The sequence below is a fragment of the Chiloscyllium plagiosum genome, chromosome 40 (assembly GCF_004010195.1).
Source record: "Chiloscyllium plagiosum isolate BGI_BamShark_2017 chromosome 40, ASM401019v2, whole genome shotgun sequence".
NCBI classification, from domain to species: Eukaryota; Metazoa; Chordata; class Chondrichthyes; order Orectolobiformes; family Hemiscylliidae; genus Chiloscyllium; species Chiloscyllium plagiosum.
In genome coordinates this window covers 19,645,985-19,666,752 of record NC_057749.1, presented here as the reverse complement: position 1 = coordinate 19,666,752, position 20,768 = coordinate 19,645,985, and the positions used below count along the sequence as shown (strand labels likewise).

The 20,768-nt window shown below is 42.8% G+C and overlaps 1 protein-coding gene across 6 annotated transcripts in view; it reads right to left on the bottom strand.

Annotated features, from left to right (window-relative positions):
• LOC122542597 (AP-3 complex subunit beta-2) overlaps nucleotides 1-20,768 on the bottom strand; it is a 240,980-nt gene that overhangs the window by 164,005 nt on the left and 56,207 nt on the right. For 2 of the 6 annotated variants that reach the window (XM_043680541.1, XM_043680542.1), the window contains exon 1: nucleotides 8,800-9,655. The exons of the other annotated variants lie outside the window; for them this stretch is intronic. In XM_043680541.1, the coding sequence (XP_043536476.1) occupies nucleotides 8,800-9,023 (224 nt within the window). In that variant the 5' untranslated portion in view covers nucleotides 9,024-9,655. Of the gene's footprint in view, nucleotides 1-8,799; nucleotides 9,656-20,768 lie in introns of those variants that run through there. 6 annotated transcript variants of the gene reach the window in all.

Here is a 20,768-nt window from a genome sequence, read left to right as displayed (position 1 = left end):
TTTATCTCTCCACCCTGGAGGCTTCCTGCCTCTATTCCTGATGAAGGGCTTTTGCCCAAAACATTGATTTTGTTGCTCCTTGAATGCTGCCTGACCTGCTTTGCTTTTCCAGCACCACTCTGATCTAAACTTAATATTGAGTTCAACAATTTTAGGTTTTGAGGGCCTTACCCCAACCCCTATACACCAGGCCTTCTCATCACATGGGTTACTACCAGACATATTGTCAGCTATTAATAGTACCCATTAGCAGCTATTCATTCCCCCAGACAGATTTTTAACCACTCCTTTGTCCAACTGTGTTTCTCTCTCCTTGGGCTCAATCTCAACCCATCGTTTACTCTCCTGCATTACATCTTCTGCATAAATATCAACCTTGTCCTAAATAACTTCAATTCTGAAGGAGGATCACTGAACCTGAAACATTAACTCTGATTTCTTTTCATAGATGCTGCCAGACCTGCTGAGTTTTTCCAGCAATTTGTTTTTTTTCTTAATTTTATTTCTATGGGTGGGCAAGGCCAACATTTGTTGCATACATCTAAATAGCCTCAAATTAGTGGGTTACTAAGTAATTTCAGAGGACAATCACCTTATTGTAAGTCTAGATGTGGTAAGGGCAGCAGCTTTCTATTCCTAAAAGAGGAGTGAACTAAATGATATATAAAGCATTGCCAGTAGTTTTACAGTCACCATTACCAAAATTAGTTTTATTTCATATTTGTTCCAGCTTATGTGATGGGAGTTGTACCTATGACCACAAAGAATTAACCAGGCCCTCTCATCCAGTTTAATTTCTGCTAACAGAAGGACAGAAATCAGGAGACACCTTTCACAAAAATCTGAATAGAAATCGGAAATTCTCTACCACTGCTGGCAAGGTCGTAATAGATGCATAATGTAGGAAATTTTGTCAATGTGCAAATTAGACAGAATGATAACAGACAGCCAGAAGGGCTGAAAAGCCTCCTTGTATGTTCCTAACCAGGGATGTTCTGTCTGTCTACACACACACACACACTTCAACTCTGTCTCTCAGCCTAAGCAGGATAAACACCTGATAAATATAACTACTTTTCAAGGCTAACCTTTTAGAAACAAACATCATGTACAGCTTTTGTTCAAATGTTTCTCTTGAATTATGCTGAGGTAAGCAAAGCACTGATTGCTTGATCTTTCTGTGGAGTGAGCTGAAGGAAGGATCTTTACACAACAAATGATAAACACAGACTTTACTGGATACTAACAGGGCCTTGTGACAGGAAACATGGAGCATGTACTGGCTCAATAATTCCTGAAGAAGGGCTTATGCCCAAAATGTCGACTCTTCTGCTCCTCGGATGCTGCCTGGCCTGCTGGGTTTTTTCAGCACCACATTTTTCAACTCTGATCTCCAGCATCTGCAGTCCTCACTTTCTCCTCAATAAGTCAGATGCCAACTCTGGTTGGCTAAATTCTTGAAGGTTCCATTACATGGCTTCCTCCCCACACTGACCAGCTCTGCAAAACAGCCTAATCTTCACTAACATTTTCATAACTAATTATTGAAAAATATCTCAAAAAGCTAATTTTGTTTTCCAATGCCCCTTCTGGGATTTTGCACATGGCAGGGTATGAATTCATCTTAAGTAACTCCAATTCAATCTTGAAAGGTTGGGAATAGCAGGCCTTGAGCTTGAAAATGAACCAAGCCCAACAGGATAAAAGAATCAAACTGCCCTCCCACACCCCCATCCTCTGCCTCCAACCGGCTTTACTGTTTGGACCTCCCCAATTCAAGGCAACACCAGTATAATTGGGTCATAGAGTCAGTGTGACACCTAAGACGGTTCAGCTCATCAAGTCCATGCTGGCTCTGCAAAGCAGTCCAGTCAGTCCCATTTATCCACTCTGCCCCCACAGCCTGACAAATTTATTGCCCTGTGTGCTCATCCAATTTTCTTTTGAAATTATCAATTTTGTTTCACTGTGCAAAAAAGTTCTTCCTCACCTTCACTTTGCATTTCACATCCAAAATTCTAAATTTGTGTCACCATACATTTTATACCAGCAGCTAATAGGAGCAGATTTTCTTTGTTTGCTCTATCCAACCTGTCACAATCTTGTATACCACTGTCAAATATCTCTGAACTTCATTTGCTCTAAGGAGAACAGCTCCAATTTCTTCAACTCAACCGTGTCAAATTCCTCATCCCTTGAGCCATTCTGCTCTTCTGTTTCCTTTCAAGGATGTCACATCCTTCCTAAAGTGTGGTGGCAAGAACCAGTTGAGGCCTATCAATCTAGTTGAGGCCTAAACAAAGCATTATAAAGGTTCATCTCATCTTCCCTGTTCTTGGATCAAATGTCTACTTTTTGAAGCCCAAGACCCCATTTGATTTCTAATTACTCTTTCACTATGTCCTGTTATCTCTAAAGATGGATACACAAGCAGCTCCAGGTGCCACTGTCCTACATTAAGTCTACATTGCCTCTTCCTAGCCATTCTGCCAAAATGCATCAACTGATACTTTTTTTTCTATGTTAAATTCAACACCTTCTTCAGATATCCTAGGCAACTTGTCCTCAATCAATAAGAGAGATCTCAGGTTGGAAATGACTTATAATGCATTTTGCGCATATACATCCAGGTCCCTCTGCTCCTGCATCCCCTTCAAGAGTTCCACCTTCTATTTTATAGCACCTTTTTAAGTTCTACCTAACACAATGAATCAATGATGACCAATGTATTCACATTTTAATACAGGAAGTGGCATATTATCTTAAAGCTACAAATAGTAGTGTGACAAATTATTATGTGCTAGTGATTGCACTTTTGGGGAATGTTAATGGACATTCCAAGAAAAATAACATACTTGCAAATGTAGAACATTTCATTTAATTGCTACCTCATTATTTCAGTGTCAGTTTCAGTGAACAACATGAGTCTAAAGCAAAGACAAAAATGCTGGAGAAAGTCAGCAGGGCTGGCAGCATCTGTGGAGAGAGAAACACAGTCGACATTTCAAGCCCATTATAGCTCTTCTTCAGAACTTGACTCAAGACATTGTCAGATTTCCAGCATCTTCAATGCTTTGCTTTTATCATAGAAACGTCAGTCTGATATTCAAGATGCAGTAATTTGACTGAGTGAAAATTTGGGGGTGGGGGGGTGTGGTGGTTGGGTTGAATAGGGAATATGGTGGTGTAATGGTTATATCACTGGACCGGTTAAACCACAGACCTAGGCGAGTTCAGTGAGGTCATGGGTTCATAATCCCACTAAGACAGCTGTGTAAAGCTTGATGAGGCCTGGTAAACAGACACAAGTTGCCCATTTCAATTGAGGCTAGGGTTACTCTAGCTCATTATGGAAGGTTTTGGTGATTACCAGGCCTGTCCTATCATTTATGGATAATGCAGACTAGCTGAGGCATGTCAGTGAATAATTTCTCTCCATACTACATGCCCTTTAAAGGGCTGGACCTTCAGCATGAAATAGAGACACTAGAGGACAAGATATCCTCAAGTGAATGCAGTTGTAAAGACTTTTTTTTGGCTTGTTTTTTCAGTTAAATTGCAAATTATATTTTAAACAAAAAAAAGCAGTCAGTATATTGCTCAAAATACCGATCATTGACATGTAATGTCATTCTCATCTCACAATGTGGGTGATGGATTCGAGCTGGAGGAGAAAGTGAGGACTGCAGATGCTGGACATTAGAGTTGAATAGTGTAGGGCTGGAAAAGGACAGTAGATCAGGCAGCATCCACAGAGCAGAATAATCAACACTTTTGGCCATAAGCCTGATTAAGGACTTACACTCAAAATGTCGATTTCCCCTGCTCCTCAGATACCGCCTGACCTGCTGTGCTTTTCCAGCATCACAATTTTTGACGATGATGGATTTGAGCCCCCTGCAGAGACTCGAGGACAGATTGACACTCCAGTGTGAATGCAGCACTGTCAGTGATGCTGTCCTTTAGTTCAGGACCCACATATTTCCTCAGTCAGTTATTAATTAGTTGAAAACATGTAAGGCAAACAAGTTCACATAATTAACAGATGAGGAATTCTTCCTGGTATTTTGGTCAATATTTATCGTTCAAACAACGTTAAGCAAATTCTCTGTTCGTTTATTTCATGGATGCCTATGGGTGCTTGCTGTGTATAAACTATTTTCCTCTGTGACAAAATTGTAACATATTTGAGAATTTAAAGGGAGGTACAGAACAGATGTGATCAAACAGAATGTTGAAACAGGCTTGATGGGATGAATGGCCCTCTCCTGCTGCTGCATAAATGCAAATCTTGCTCTATGACTGTACTGTTATTTCCTCCCAGCTCCCTAGGACAGTTTATGAATTCTTGGTAACATCCAGTCAACAACACTCAAATCCATACAGTGTGACTAGACTACTGGAGATGCAGTTTTTATAAACTGCCATGATGCCCAGCAGGCTTCAATTAATAGCTGACTGTAAAAAGTAAAGCCAGAGTGAAACCGTTACTCAGGCTGGAGCTATTACCATATGTAACACAGTCTTGGATCAATGACAAAAGGATGATACATTGCACTAACGATTTCACCAAATGCCTAAGGCTTGGCTGTCTGTGAGTTGGCTATGGCTGATAGTTAGGTGTGACTCAAAGGTTAACATGCTTATTTCTGTGTCCAGGTGGTTTTGGATTCATGTCCCAGTCTTCAGCATGTAATCAAGTTTGTCCAACACTGAGGGAATTTCGCTGTTTTGGAGGTTCAATCTATCTTTTCAGCTGGATCTAAAACTGTCAAGAAAGAGTGTATGGTGTTGAAATAAAGGACCAGCAATGATCATGCTGAATGGCAGAAAGGCTCAAAGGCCGAAAAACCCAGTCCTGCTCCTATTTTTATGTTTCTATGTCATAGAACTAATTTTAACAAGAAAAGGGAAGGTATCCCTGATACCCTGACAATTATCCATCCTTCAACAACACCGTCAGACATTATCTGGTCATCATCATATTGCCATTTATGGGAGCTAGTTGTGCATAAATTGGCAACATATTCCCTGTGTGACAACAGTGAAGATACCTCAAACAAGTAATTACTTGGCTGCAGAGTGTTAGGATATCTTGAGATTATAAGAGGCACTACATAAATGAAAGTTCCTTTTCCCTCTACTGCTTAATTATAAGCCAGATCTGTCAGAGAAGGAAGGTCAATTGAGTCTCTTCCGCATCAGGTAGAGCTGCTAGTCAGACAAATTATGTAATGTAGAACCCTCACTCACTTACCTTCATCCCAAGCAGCAGAGTTCTGGATTAGTGGTCAACTAGGCACACCAAGCAACTACATTCCAATCTCAGCAGAAAACCCTGACAGTTCTGACTATTCCCTCCTGCCCTGGCGCACACCCTGCCACATTGCGCTCCTGTTTCTGCCTGTTCCAAAACAATAACAGCAATAACAACTTTCATTTATATAGCATCATGAACAGAAACAAAATCCCAAGGAGTTTCACAGGAGCAATAACAGTAACAAAATCTCACACCAAGGAGATATGCCCACACTAGTTTCTAAGCTGGTTTGAATAACCTAGTTTGGTTATTAAGTAATTAAGTTATTACCCATTAATTTGTACATTGTAACTGGTTATAAAGTAATTTGGGAACAACGTGCAAAAATGTTTTTATAATTGTAGAGGTTTATAAAATCATGAGGGGCATGGATAGGGTAAATAGACAAGGTCTTTTGCTTGGGGTGTGGGAGTCCAGAACTAGAGGGCATAGATTTAGGTGAGAGGGGAAAGATTTAAAAGAGACCTAAGAGGCAGCTTTTTAACGCAGAAGGTGGTGTGTATATGGAATGAGCTGTCAGAGGAAGTGGTGGAGGCTAGTGCAATTATAATATTTTTAAAAGGTATTGGATGGGTATATGAATTGGAAGGGTTTAGAGAGATATGAGCCAAGTGCTGGCAAATTGGGACTAGATTAATTTAGGACCTCAGGTTGGCATGGATGAGTTGGACCGAAAGGTCTGTTTCCATGCTGTACATCTCTATGACTCTGACTCTATGTTGGCTTAGTTACCACCCTAATAAACCTCACCTTCTTGGAATTGAGCATTCTGTTCCACCCACCAAGCCCTGGAAACAGCACTCTTGCTTTTATTGCAGGCTGTTCGCTTGCTGATAGACTGAGATAAGATGGATAGTGAACTGCACCAAACGAACTCTATATGCATGCTGCACCCAACATTCATGATGAAGGTGGCTGCGAGCCTGCTGACAGTTTTGTGGTCTCCAACTCCTTCTACACAGGGTCAGATGTCATTGCCCTGGTGCTGGTCCATCCTTGTTTCAGAACCAAGGCCCCTGGCAACAGCCAACAACATATGTGGCTGCAACTACACTGAAGTCAACTGTGGCTTGGTTGGTTGCTCTCCTGTCTCTGAAACATAAGGTTAACTGCCATTCCAGCCTTGAGCGCAAGAATTAAGGTTGACATTGCAGTGGCGTACTGAAGAAATCCAGCAATGTCACAGTGCTATCTCTCAAGAGTGATCTTACACTGAGACCCCATCTGCCCATTCCAGTGGATATAAAAGATCCCGTGCACTAGTTTGAAGAAAAACAAAGGACTATGTCCAGTGGCTAAGACAATATCTATCTCTCAGTCAACATCACAAACTAGATTCTCTGGTCGTTATTACATTGTTAACCACATTTGGAAATGTTGGTGTTTGTCACTGATGCTGGCCCAATCAAAGCAGAAGCAGAACCTCTAGAGTTTCTACATTTCATCACAGTCAAGATCCCAGTCATTAGCATCAACTCCCTCTGGATCAAATAGCCTATTCATGCTCCTGTTCCGTACGTTCCTGATTGCTCAGAAGATCACCGCTCCATTCATGGTGAGCTGACTACACTTGATATCTCCAGCACGACAAGTAGTATGGAATGCTGTGAAAGAGTCCAAGCTTAATTGTAGATGCAGTTCTTTTAATACCATGATCAATCCTGGGGAGTATGACTTGTGTTAGCTCATCAAGAATGAGCAATTATGAATATTTGAAATAGGAGTAAAAGTAGTTCATGTGGCTTCTCAAGCCTGTTTTGCAATTTGATAAGATGACATTGATTTGATTGTGACCTCAACTCCATTTTCTTAGCTCCCCCAGTATTCATTGACTTAAACTGATCAATGATTTTCCCCTCATGCTCTCTGGGACTCTCAACCCTCTGAGAGAAAAAAAATCATTTCCATCTTAAATGATTTTTCAACTGTCCGCCTGTCCAACCTATCTCATGCGATCACCCAAACAAAAGCTGTTTTATTTGATTCTTTACCACATCACTGCAAATGTAAACTATTTATTGACATTGTGTTAACTTTCGGTTGTGCATTTCTTGTTTATGTCACATATATGTTTGCAAATGACACCAAAATTGGAAGTATAGTGGACAGCGAACAAGGTTACCTCAGAGTACAATGTGATCTTGATCAGATGGGCCAATGGGCTGAGGAATGGCAGATGGAATTTAATTCAGATAATGTGAGGTGCTGTATTTTTGGAAAACCAAATCAGAGTAGGACTTATACACTTAACGGTAAGGTCCTCGGGAGTACTGCTGAACAAACAGACCCTAGATTGCAGGTTCATAGCTCCTTGAAAGTAGAGTCGCAGGTAGATAGGATAGTGTAGAAGGTGTTTGGTATGCTTTCCTTCATTGGACAGAGCATTGATTATAGGAGTTGGGAGGTCATGTTGCGACATTGATTAGGCCACCTTTGGAATATTACGAGCAATTCTGGTCTCTTTCCTATTGGAAGGAAGTTGTGAAACTTGAAAGGGTTCAGAAAAGATTTACAAGGATGCTGCCAGGGTTGAAGGATTTGAACTATAGGAAGAGGCTGAATAGGCTGGGGCTGTTTTCCCTGCAGTATCGGAGACCGAGGGGTGACCTTAGAGGTTTATAAAATCATGAGGGGCATGGATAGGATAAATAAACAATGTCTTTTCCCTGAGGTGGGGGAGTCCAGAACTACTGGGCATAGGTTTAGGGTGAGAGGGAAAGACTTAAAAAAGACCTAAGGGGCAATGTTTTCACTCAGAGGGTGGGTGTGTGTATGGAATGAGCTGCCAGAGGAAGTGGTGAAGGCTGGTACAATTACAGCCTTAAAAGGCATTGGATGGGTATATGAATAGGAAGGGTTTGGAGATATATGGGCCAAATGCTGACAAATGGGACTAGATTAGGTTAGGATATCTGGTTGGCATGGATGAGTTGGACTGAAGGGTCTATTTCTGTGCTGTACATCTCTATGACTCTATGACATTAGTTATGACTGAAGTGGTAGTTTACAGCTACATCTGCTATGGCCAATTCCAGTATCTAAGGAAATAATGAAAAAGTCAAAGAGATAGCTAATAGATGTTTTAAGGGAGGAGAGCAAAGTCAAAAGATTTAGAGAAATAATTTCTAATGCTTACAACCCAAGAAGTTGAAGACAGGACTGTCAATGGAGTGACTAAAATCAAATCAGTATTTGAAGGCAAAGAAATCTTGCAACATCATGCAGCTGGAGAGGGGTTAGCAGACAAGGGACTTTGTCAATGGTTCATTTAAGGTGTGTTGACAGATGGCCTCATGGTAATCACAAAAATTCCGACAGACTATAGATACATCGACACCTTTTGCCATGCAAAAGTTTAAAAGGAAACACAACTTAAATGGCCCACGCACTGACTCCCCATCTCGCCTCCAAAAAATCTGAAGGATTATTGCTCTTTTCAATGTGCCCCCTATAGGAACAGCCATCCACCAGTGTCCTACCGGATTGGTTGTGTCTGGCCAGGTTCAGTTGGCTCTTCACTCTGGTGTTCAGGATCTGGTGAGGCTTTCAAAAGCTTCAGTTCATCTGGCTGAACCGCATTGTACCAGTTCTGCTGGCCACCCTCCGAGGTCAGCACTGGACTCTTGGTTTCCTCTTGGCACAGCGGCTTGATCAAGTTGACAGCTGATACTGGCAGCTGCAGTAACCTCTGCATCGGCTTCATTCTTAGACGTTCCTGCTTGCCTGCTCAGTGGAACACTCACTTGGAGCAAATCCTGGTGTGATGGAGGCTCAGTAACAGATCAAGCTCCCAAATCTTCTTACCACCTTTGTTACTTTGTTTTCTCTCTCTGTCTATTTTCTTCTGTCTCTCTCAGTCTATAAAGATGTTTCCTTGAGTTTCTCTCTCTTTTCTCCTCTGCTTTTATTTGCTTATCTATTTCACTTTCCTGGTGTCTCTGTTTGTGAATTGGTGTGTGTCTCTCTCTGCTTATATATGTCTCCACCTATCTCTGCCTATGTGTATGTCTCTATCTTTCTTCCCCTCTATGCCTGTGTCTACCTCTTTCTTTGCATCTCTCTCTCTTTCTTCCTTTGCTTTTCTATGAATGTGTGTCACTCTGTTCCTCCTCGTTTGTCTCGTTCTATTTAACTAAAATTGATTCTCTTTCTTGGTTTTTCTCTGCCTGTTTTTCTATGTATCTATCTTTCTTTCTTTCTTACACTCAGACTGACAGAGAGAGAGAATCTCTCTATATCTGCCGCTATCCCTCTCTCTGAGCTGCTTCTTTCTCACAGCCCCTGTCTTTCTGCTTCTACACTCTCAGCCACGTTTACAGGCTCTCCCCTTTCCCCTCCCCTTCCCAGTTCTTCCCATTGACGTGTGAGTCAGCAATCGCAAGGCAAGTATACTGACTCCCACCGGCAGACCTCCTACACATCACAACACAGCACAGCCACTCAAGTCCTGGGGAAACATTATACCAAAGGCTTTTGGAGAAATCCGACACCCTTGCTCTATACACACACATACACCACACACGGGTACTCTCGCCAAACTGATCTCTCAGCCATCAGAGGGAAATCAGTTGAAGCGCCTCCACTGGGTGGAGCTGCCAGTCTTTTTTTTATTTCAAAAATATACTTTATTCATAAAATAATTTGATGGTCTGTACAGTTGGTCATGCCATACATTTACATACAGAGATCAGAATTTATCATCTGTATATACAGGTCTGTACGTCAATCAATCATATGTCCATATATTTAGCTGAAGCGTCAGCAGAGCCCAAATGACTGCGTGGGCCCCCTATTCTTCTTAGGCAGGCAGATGTTACAAGATGGTCTTTCCCCACCGCACCTTGGTGGCAGTTGCCCCAAGCTTCAGTGCGTCCCTCAACACGTAGTCCTGGACTTTGGAATGTGCCAGTCTGCAACACTCAGTCAGGGTCAACTCCTTCAGCTGTAAGATCAACAGGTTTCAGACCGCCCAGAGAGCGTCCTTCACCGAGTTGATGATCCTCCAGACACAGTTGATGTTCGTCTGGTGTGTGTCCCGGGGAACAGACCGTAGAGCACGGAGTCCCGCGTCACGGCGCTGCTCGGGACTCCTTTTCCCGTAGGGTCTCAAGGACACTACGTGCTGACCACTTCCTGATGGACTTGTGGTCAAAGGTGTTTTTCTTCATAAACTTCTGCACGAAGGACAGGTGATACAGAACAGTCCAACTACTCGGAGCGTTCCGCGGCAGCGAGGCCAGGCCCATCCTTCGCAACACCGGGGACAGGTAGAACTTCAGTACGTAATGACACTTGGTGTTTGCGTACCGGGGATCCACGCACAGCTTGATGCAGCCACAAGGTCGCCATCAGGGTGAGGGTGGCATTGGGTGTATTTTTTCCCCCGTTGCCCAGATCTTTGTACAGCAAGTCCCTTCGGACCCAGTTCATCTTTGACCTCCATATAAATTGGAGGATGGCCTGGGTGACTGCAGCAGCACAGGTTCTGGAAATAGGCCAGACCTGTGCCACGTATAACAGAACTGACAGTGCCTCACACCTGATGACCAGGTTTTTTCCCACAATGGAGAGCGACCGTAGCTTCCATCTGCCCTGTTTCTGCCTCACTTTGCTGATATGCTCCTCCCAAGACTTGGCGCACGCCCCAGCCCCCCCCCCCCCCCCCGCCGAACCAAATACTCAGCACCATCAGGTGGTCGGTCCTGACTGTGAAGGGGATCGAGGATTGGTCGGCCCAGTTCCCAAAGAGCATGGCCTCGCTCTTGCCTCGGTTTACCTTGGCCCCTGAGGCCCGTTCAAACTGGTCACATATGCACTTGAGTCTGCGCACGGACAGAGGATCCGAGCAGAAAACGGCGACGTCATCCATGTACAGGGAGGCCTTAACCTGCAGGCCCCAGCTGCCAGGAATAGTCACCCCTCTCAGGCTCGCATCCTTCCTGATGGACTCAGCAAAAGGCTCTATGCAGCACACAAACAAGGCAGGAGAGGACAGCCCTGCCCGACTCCAGATCTGACTGGGAAGCTATCTGATTCCCACCCATTGATTGAGACTGCACTGACAATGTTGGTGTAGAGCAGTCTGATCCAATTGCAGATTCCCTCCCCAAAGCCCATTTTGGAGAGAACATTTCTCATTTTGCTGTGTGATATCCTGGTCCAGGTTGATCAGGCAGGTGTCTAACCCTCTGTCCTGCACATAGGCGATCGTATCCCTGAGGAATGCGAGAGTCTCAGCGATCTTCCTATCCGGTACAGCACGAGTTTAGTCAGGGTGAATCACTGACCCCAGAGCAGACCTGACCCGGTTGGCGGTTACCTTTGACAGAATTTTGTAATCCGCATTCAACCGTGAGATTGGTCTCCAATTTTTGAGTTTCTCCCTCTTTCCCCCTTCCGCTTGTATTGAGGGTGATGATGCCTTTCCTCATGGATTCATTCATGGTACCTGCCCGAAGCATACTGACATACACCTCCAGCAGGTCCTGGCCAATCAAGTCCCACAGAGCAGAACAGAGCTCGACCGGTAAGCCGTCGCTTCCAGGAGTTTTATTCTTTTCGAAGGACTCGAGGGCCTTGGTCAGCTCGTCCAGAGATAGCGGCTGGTCCAGCCTCTCCTGTGTTCTGTCGTCTAAGACCTCCGTGATAGAGGAGCTGCCAGTCAGACAGAATTAAGCATTGTCTAGTCAGAGGCATTTTGTGCACTTGCTGACTGTCTTCAGCTTGACCAGAGAACTCCTGTTTAACAGTCAATGTGAGGCTGTGAGCTGCTGCATTTCAAGCTCAGCAGCAGCCCTGACCTGCTCCTCACTTCCCATCAACTCCACCCCACCAACATTGCACATCCTTCCACATGACGGTTCCAAAACATGAAACAACAGGTTATGTTTGTATAGCTTCTTTAACCGAACAAACCATCCCAAGGGGCCCCACAGGAACATTATGAACCTGTGGGAACATTATGGGACACCAAGCCCCATAAATATTAGATCAGATGATCCAAAGTTTGGCCACTGAGGTGGACTTTAAGACAGATATTAAAAAGGGAGATAGTGGTGAAGAGGTTTAAGCAAAGGAGGGATTCCAGATTTTCAGGTCCCAGGCAGCTCACGGCATCAGATAGGCCAATGAACCAAGGAGTGTATTGACTGGGACTCGCTATGTCCTAGGGGCTTGAATGGGACAGAATTTCTCAGGACCATTCAGGAGGGATTCTCAACACAGTATGAAAACAATCCATTCAGGGAAGGGGTTATGCTGGACCTGATTTTGGGAAATGAGCCCACCTAGGTGAGTGAAGTTTCAGTGGGGTAGCACTTCAGGAGTAGTGACTATAATACTGTAAGTTTTAAGATACTCATGGATAGGGATAACAGCAGTCCTCGGTGTTAACCTGGGGGAAAGGCGAACTACAACAATATTAGGCAGGAACTGGAGAAATTTGATTGGACGTGGTTTGAGGATAAATCTACAAATCTGAGAGTATTTCAAAGGGCAATTGATAAGAATTCAGGAGTGGCACGTTCTTGTGGTGTAAAGAATAGGTATGGCAAGTTATATGAACCTTGCATGACTGGGGATGTTATGACCTTAGTCAGAAAGAAAAAGGAAAGTCTAGGAGGTTGGGAACTGATGAAGCCCTTGAAGTACATAACAAAGTAGGAAAGAACTTAAGGAATTAGAAGTGCTAAAAGGGGTCATGAAAAGTCAATAGCAAAAAGCAAAAAAGGTAGCTGGGTAAAGGTTTAGCCCAGAGCTAAAAATGTGTTGCTGGAAAAGCGCAGCAGGTCAGGCAGCATCCAAGGAACAGGAGAATCGACGTTTCGGGCATAAGCCCTTCTTCAGGAATGATATCGACGTTTTGGGCATAAGCCCTTCTTCATGCTGCCTGACCTGCTGCGCTTTTCCAGCAACACATTTTCAGCTCTGATCTCCAGCATCTGCAGTCCTCACTTTCTCCTGAAAGGTTTAGCCCATTCAAGGTCAAAGGAGGGAATCTGTGTTGAGCTAGAAGAGATAGGTGAGGTCCTAAATGAGTATTTTAACACGATATTCATGAAAGAGAAATAATTGGTGGAAGATGATCTCAGGGAAGGGAATATCAAGTTTAAATCAAGTTGCTATTAAAAAGGAAGAGGCGTTGCGCGTCTTAAAAAGTATTAAGGTTGATAAGTCCCCAGGTCCTCATGGGATTGCAACCAAAATATTGAGGAAGACGAGAAGAAATTGCTGGAGCATTGATAGATATCCTTGTATCCCCTTTGGCCACAGGTCCCAGAGAACTGGAGAATAGCAAATGTTGTCCCACTGTTTAAGAAGGGTAGCAGGGATAATCCTGGAAATCTTTAGCCTGTGAGTCTCACATTGGTAGTAAGGAAATCATTGGAAAAGATTTTCGGGTACAAAATCTATGTGCACTTCGAAGCAAATGGATTTATTAGCAATAGACAGCATGGTTTTGAGCAGGGGGAGGTTGTGCCTCACTAACTTGATCGAGTTTTTTGAGGCGATGACAAAGTTGATTGAGGGAAAAGCAGTTGATGTTGTCTAACTGGACTTCAGTAAAGACTTTGACAAGGTCTCTTATGACAGACTGGTACCAAAGGTGATGTCACATGGTATCAGGCACGAGCTGGCAAGATGGATACAGAATTGATTTAGTCATAGGAGACAGAGGGTAGCGCTGGAAGGATGTGTTTCGGAATGGAGGGCTGTGACTAATGGTGTTCCACAGGGATCAATGCTGGGACCTCTGCTGTTCGTGATCTACATAAATGATTTGGACGAAAATGTAACTGGTCTACGTAGTAAGTTTGTGGATGATACAAAGATTAGTGGAGTTGCATATAGTGAGGAGGATTGTCAGAGGATACAGCAGAATATAGATTAATTGGAGGCATGAGAAGAAAAATTGCAGATGGAGTTTAATCCAGATAAATATGAGGCGATGCATTTTGGAAAGTCAAGTACAGGTAGGAATTGTACAGTGAATGGTAGAACCCTTAGGAGTATTTATATACAGAAAGATCTGGGTGTGCAGGTCCACAGATCACTGAAGGTGGCAGTGCAGGTAGGTAAGGTAGTAAAAAAGGCTTATGGCTTGCTTGCCTTGATTGGAAGGGGCATTGAGTATAAGGATAGACAAGTTGTGCTGAGCATAATACAATTTTAGTGAGGCCACACTTGGAATATTGTGTACGCCCATGGTCACCGCACTACCAGAAGGATCTGGACAGGGTACAGAGAAGGTTTACAAGGATGTTGCTTGGTATGGGGGATTTTAGCTATGAGGAAAGGTTGGATCGACAGGTTTGTTTTCACTGGAACACAGGAAGTTGAGGGGTGACTTAATAGAAGTTTATAAGATTGTGAATGGCCTGGATAGAATGGAGGGTAGAAGGGTCAATCATTAGGGGACACAGGTTCAGGGTGTGAGGGTAGAAAGTTTAAAAGGGATGTGTGAGGCACATTTTTCACACAAAGGGTGGTAAGTGCTTGGAATGCATTACCGGAGGAGGTGATGGAAGCATTCAAGAAGCACCTGAACGACTACATGAATAGGAAGGGAATAGTGGGATGTGGATTATTTTAAGCGAAGACAGTTTCAGGCTTTGAGAGCCAAAGGGCCTGTTGAGTGGCAGATGAAGTTTAATTCAGATAAATGTGAGGTGCTGCATTTTGCAAAATCAAATCAGGGTAGGACTTGTGGTCTTATGGACCTTACCATTAAGTATAAGACCATAAGACATAGGAGTGGAAGCAAGGCCATTCAGCCCATCAAGTCCAATCTGCCATTTAATCATGGCTGATGGGCATTTCAATTCCACTTATCTGCACCCTCCCTGTGGCCCTTAATTCCTTGCGAATGTCTTGGGGAATGTTGCTGAACAAAGAGACCTTGGAATGCATGTTCATAGTTCTTTGGAAATGGAGTCGCAGGCTGACTGAGGAATGTAAAATAGTGCGGTACAGAGGCTCAGTGGTTAGCACTGCTGCCTCACAGCGCCAGGGACCTGGGTTTGATTCTAACTTTGGCTGACTGTCTGTGTGGAGTTTGCATATTCTCCCCACAACTGTGTGGATTTCCTTTGGGTTTCCTCCCACAATCTATGAGATGTGCAGATTAGGTGGTTGGCCATGCTAAATTGCCCCATAGTGATCAGGGATGTGAAGATTAGGTGCACTTGTCAGGGTAAATGTAGAGTAGTAGGGTAGGCGAATGGGTTTGGGTGGGATGCTCTTTGGAGGGTCGGTGTGGACTTGTTGGGCCGAAGGGCCTGTTTCCGCACTGTAGGGATCTATCTAAAATTATGAGGCATAGATAGGGTAGATTTTGAGGACCTTTCCCCATGGCAGATGCATCTCCGATCAAAGGGCATCAGTTTAAGGTAAGGACTAAGTGGTTTAGAGTCATAGAGATGTGTTAGAAGGGATCTCTGGAAAGGTTTTTTCCACCCAGAGGGTGGTAAAAATATGGAGTGCGCTGACTGAGAGAGTGATGGAGGCAGATACTCTTGCAACATTTAGGCATCTGGATAAGCACTTAAAATGCCAGGACATAGCAGGATATGGACCTAGTGCAGATAAATGGGATGAGTATAGTTTGGTGCTTTTTTTTGTATAGTTTGTTGGTCGGCATAGACATTGTGGACCGAAAGGGCCTGTAGCTATGATATATGACTATATCTCCTAGGCTTGTGGAGGAAATTAGAGGTAGGGAGTGGCAAGGTCATAGGGATTTCAAAACAGGGATCGGAATTTTAAAATTGAAGCTCTGCTCGACCAGGAGCTAATGCAGGTTACTGAGAAGGAATTGCAGTTGGTGCAAGTTTAGAAACAGCAGCAGAGTTTTAGTTTACAAGAGGGTAGATTATAGGGGAATCAGCTAGGCATCCATTGGAATCATATGATTCAACAATGGATGGATTAAGAAGTTGTAAAGTCAGATGATATGCACATCTCTGTGATGGTATTGATTGAGACTTTGCAACAGATCTGCTCAAGACACAGTCATCCTGATATTAACCCTGATGCTGACATTCTGTCCTGTCACTCAGGCTAAAGTTGTGCATGTGGTGGGTAGGTATTGTAATGCCTCCTATTCTTCAGCTGTGAGGTAACAACAGTCATTTTTACCCATCGCACCTGAGGGGAATACGGGATCATTGGGGTTCTAGTGGTGGGTATAGTCCAATATCAGTGTAATCTGAAATTGGGACACCTGTCTTGGCTAAAGTGTGAATAGCAATATATGGTGCTATACAGGAATCCATTTTCTGCTCAATCTTGTTCATCAGAGTGCAAGTTTCAATTTTGGGTGCAATTTGGGTGCATTGTGCTCCCAAAATGTGATTGGAATTGCACTACTTAGGATTAGGGGGTGATTAGGATGCGATTTGGTGTAAGAGTTACAGCTGAGGTTTGGGTTTCATTCAAGGTTGGAGGGCTGGGATTAGGGTTGGGGTTGGAATACAAATTAGAGTTAAATTTTAAGCTCCCAATAAACTGACCAATTAAAATCCTAAACACACCATCTTCAAACATTCAGCACATCTACAGTGTGTGTTTTTTACCCCTCTGCATTTAAAAAAAATGCTCCTTTATATATTTAAGATTAGTAAACAGCTGAAAATGAACACCAATAATAAAAAATCTTGAAGGTGTGCAGTCATCTTATGACTAAAATAATGTAAAATTAGTGAATATCTAGAAAGAATCTAAACTGAATAATAGTTTAAAAATTCCCTGCATATACACTAGTTACTTTCTCAATAACTCCACTTTCTTTTCAGAAGAGGAAAATGGGATTGGATGCTCTGCAAATTTACAGCACATGGGAATATTCAGGATTGAGAACTGGCTGACAGAAAACCGAATAAGAATAAATGCATCATTGTCACATTGACAGGTTCTACAAGGATCAATGCTCAGGCCCTAAATATTCACAATCTATATTAATGATTTGAATGAGGGGATTAAATGTATTATATCCAAGTTTGCAGATGATACAAAATAGATGGGCGTGTGAGCCTTTGAGAAGGATGCAAAGGTACTTCAGGGAGTCATTAAAAATGGCATATGATATATGAGGTTATCTACTTTGGTAAGATAAACAGAAATACAGAATATTTCTTAAATGTGAGAAGTTGGGGTGTATTTGAACTTCAAAGGGACTTGAGTGTACTTGTTCATGAGTAGCTGAATGTTAATGTAGTACAGAAAGCAATTAAAAAGGCAAATGATATGGTGGCATTTATTACAAAAAGATGAGTGCAGGTATAAAGAGAGCTTACTGAAATTTGAGTTTTGATACAACCAAGTTAGAACATTGTGTGCAGTTATCTAAGGAAATATATATTTGCCACAAAGAATGCAAAGAAGGTTCACCAAACTAATTCCTGGGATGGAGGGATTTTTCTATGGGCTTCTTTTATCTGTAGTTTAGAATACTGAGGGGTGATCTCATTCCCACTTACAATATCTACCCCGTCGAGTCTTGGAAGAATATAGGAAGGATATTTGTTCTGGCTGTGGGGTCTAGAACTAAGGGAAACAGTCTCAGAATATAAAATAGGCCATGAAGAACTGAGATGAAGTGGAATGTCTTCAATCAGAGGGTAGCAAGCCTTTGGAATTCTCTAAGAGGATTGCGGAGGCTTAGTTCTTTAAAGTTTTTAAAGTCTTGTTGATAGATCTCTACACACTAGCATTTTCCTGCACATCTCAATATTTTTCATGAAGCAGATGATCACACATGATCTCACTGATTTGCAGAGCGGCTTCAAGGGGCTGAATGGCTAACTAGTTTAATGACAAGGATAAATATTTTAGGGTCAAAGAATGCGGTGCTGGAAAAGTACAGCCGGTCAGGCAGCATCTGAGGAGCAGGAGAATCGATGTTTCGAGCATAAGCCCTTCATCAAGAATGAGGTTTTTCTGGCCCAAGGGGGGCTGAGATAAATGGGAAGGTAGCTGGGAATGCGATTGGCAGATGAAGGTGAGGCTGAAGATGATAGGTCAGAGAGGAGGATGGAACTGTCCTACCTGTCCATCTCCCTTCCCAAGTCTCTTTGCACTTCAAACTTCTGAATTTTCTCCCCATTTAGAAAATAGCCCATGCCTCTATTCTTTATACAACAGTGCATGACCTCACACTGCCCTCCCACCCCCATTATAGTCCATCTGCCAGTTCTTTGCTCACTCTCCTAACCTGTCAAGTCCTTCTGCAGCTTCCCTGCCCCCTCAATTCTCTCTACCTATCTTTGTATCGTCTTCAAACTTAGCCAGAATGCCTCCAGTTCCTTCATCTTGATCATTAAGGTAAAATGTTGCACCAATATTACTGCCAAAGCACCTGGGCAATTACCACCGATACTGGAAAATGCAACGAAAGAAAAGATCCAATTATCTAGCAATAGTTTAGGATAACACACGGAATTGATAATGAAGTTAGTTGTATTTCAGTTCTTGAAGAACTAAAGTGATTTAAAATATAAAACATTCTAAGTTTGGAACTAGTTAAGTAGGTTCATTCAGGTCCTAACTATCAACCTCAGTAAACTTCAAAATATTAGAGAATAGAGAAATGAAATACAGATGACATGGTTTATATGAATTTTGAAAAGATTTTGAGAAGGGACCACTTAAAGGGGCATAGGAAATTAAATGGGACAGTGGACACAGCTAGACTTATGAACAAACAGCAGGAGTAAAAGCAACTGAAAGATGAGGCGAATGGATTTATTTTGGAGATACTTTGATTTACATTAATTTCCTGCAGTTAGACTTGAAGGTATAATATTTGGATTAGTGTTTCCCACCGAGTTGTGGCAAACTGTAACAGACCTTTCTTTTTCATATCTGTTTCATTGGATGCAGGCATTGCTGTGTCAGCCAGCATTTATTGTCCACCTCTAGCTGTCGTTTCAGAAAGTGCTGTTGGGCTACCTTCCTGAACCTCTGTTGTCCTCAGGGTGTATATATACTCACAGTGCTGTTAGGAAGGGATGCTGACCCAGTGACAGAAGGGATGGCAATACAGTTCAAGTCAAATTGATGCGAGGTGTGGACATCAATGACCAAAGATAGTGATGCTTCCATTTGTCTTCTGTCGTTGTCATTCTCAGTAGTAGAGGTTGTGGATTTGGGGAGTATTGTGAAATATTGCAGGTGAGCACAGAATAGCAGAAGGAGAAAACCAGTAAAGTTTGAAAATCATGGAAGTGGCCTGAGTTGGATTTCCACAACAAAGTAGGCTGGATGAGTTTGCAGCAGTGCCATAACTTCCAAGCTTTACTGATTTTTCTTGGCTTTTCCATGTGACAGGTACCTTGGGAGTGTAGACATCTACTGCATCTGCCCTTGAGATGGTAGTGATGGGTTACCTTTTTGAAGCATTGTAGCAATTCAAAACAACTGAGTAGTCATTTCAGTTAAGAGTCCTCAACTACGTCTTCTCTCTTCAGGAGGACAGTTGCAAACCAGTTGGATTTTTACAGCAATCCAATAGTTTCAGAACCACTTATCAGTTCAAATGTAAAAGAAAACGTGACAACATCTTGGCGTGCAAAGTTAGGAAAGCCAATTGGAAGACTTTAGATAACATAGAACAGCAAAAGGACAGGGAAAAGAGAATTTTAAAGTGTAAAACACAAAGTTGAGACAGCATTTCTGACCTTGCACAAGTTAGACAACAAATGGATGTTCAATTCTGGAATGGTATGAGTGCAATGGAGGGGTCTTGTGGCACAGTGGTAGTGTTACTATTCTGGGTTCAAGTCCCACTTTGTGCTGAAGGTGTATCACAACACCTCGGAACAGGCTGATTAAAAAAACATCAAAAGCAATGGTCGAGGGTAGATCGAGCAGAATGTTAGCAAACTAAGTGGCTATACTTATACAAAGAGACCGAGAGAATCTTAGGCTTTATTTAATATAATTGAGAAGGTTAATAGGTCAACTGATAAAATGGTTTCCGGAATTTGAAGGGTTGTGACTAGGTCAATTGTAACAGATTGCTTCTCACTTTAAGTAATTTCTGGAATTCAATTGTGTTCATGTGAAAATGCCGCCCTGTCATGACAGTTTCAGTTTGTGGCCCAGAATTCCATATTCACACAGGACACGTTAGAATGTGGACCCCAAAAGAGAAAATGCTGGAAAATCTCAGCATCTGTAAGGAGAGAAAAGAGCTGATGTTTCAAGTCTTTGTCAAAGCTAAAAAAAGGGGGAAATAGGGAGGTATTTATACTAGGCTGAGAAGGTGAGTCATGGCTCCAGAAGCAAAGGTATCAATAAAGAGGTGATAATGACAGTGCATAGAGAGATTATAGGGAGATTAGGAGCTGTGAATGACCAAGGCTGAAGCCAGTGCTATGTGACAAAATATGTAGGGGATGGGTGGGAGGGCTGAAGCAGAGGCAAAATGGAAAACAGGGGAGAAGGGTAG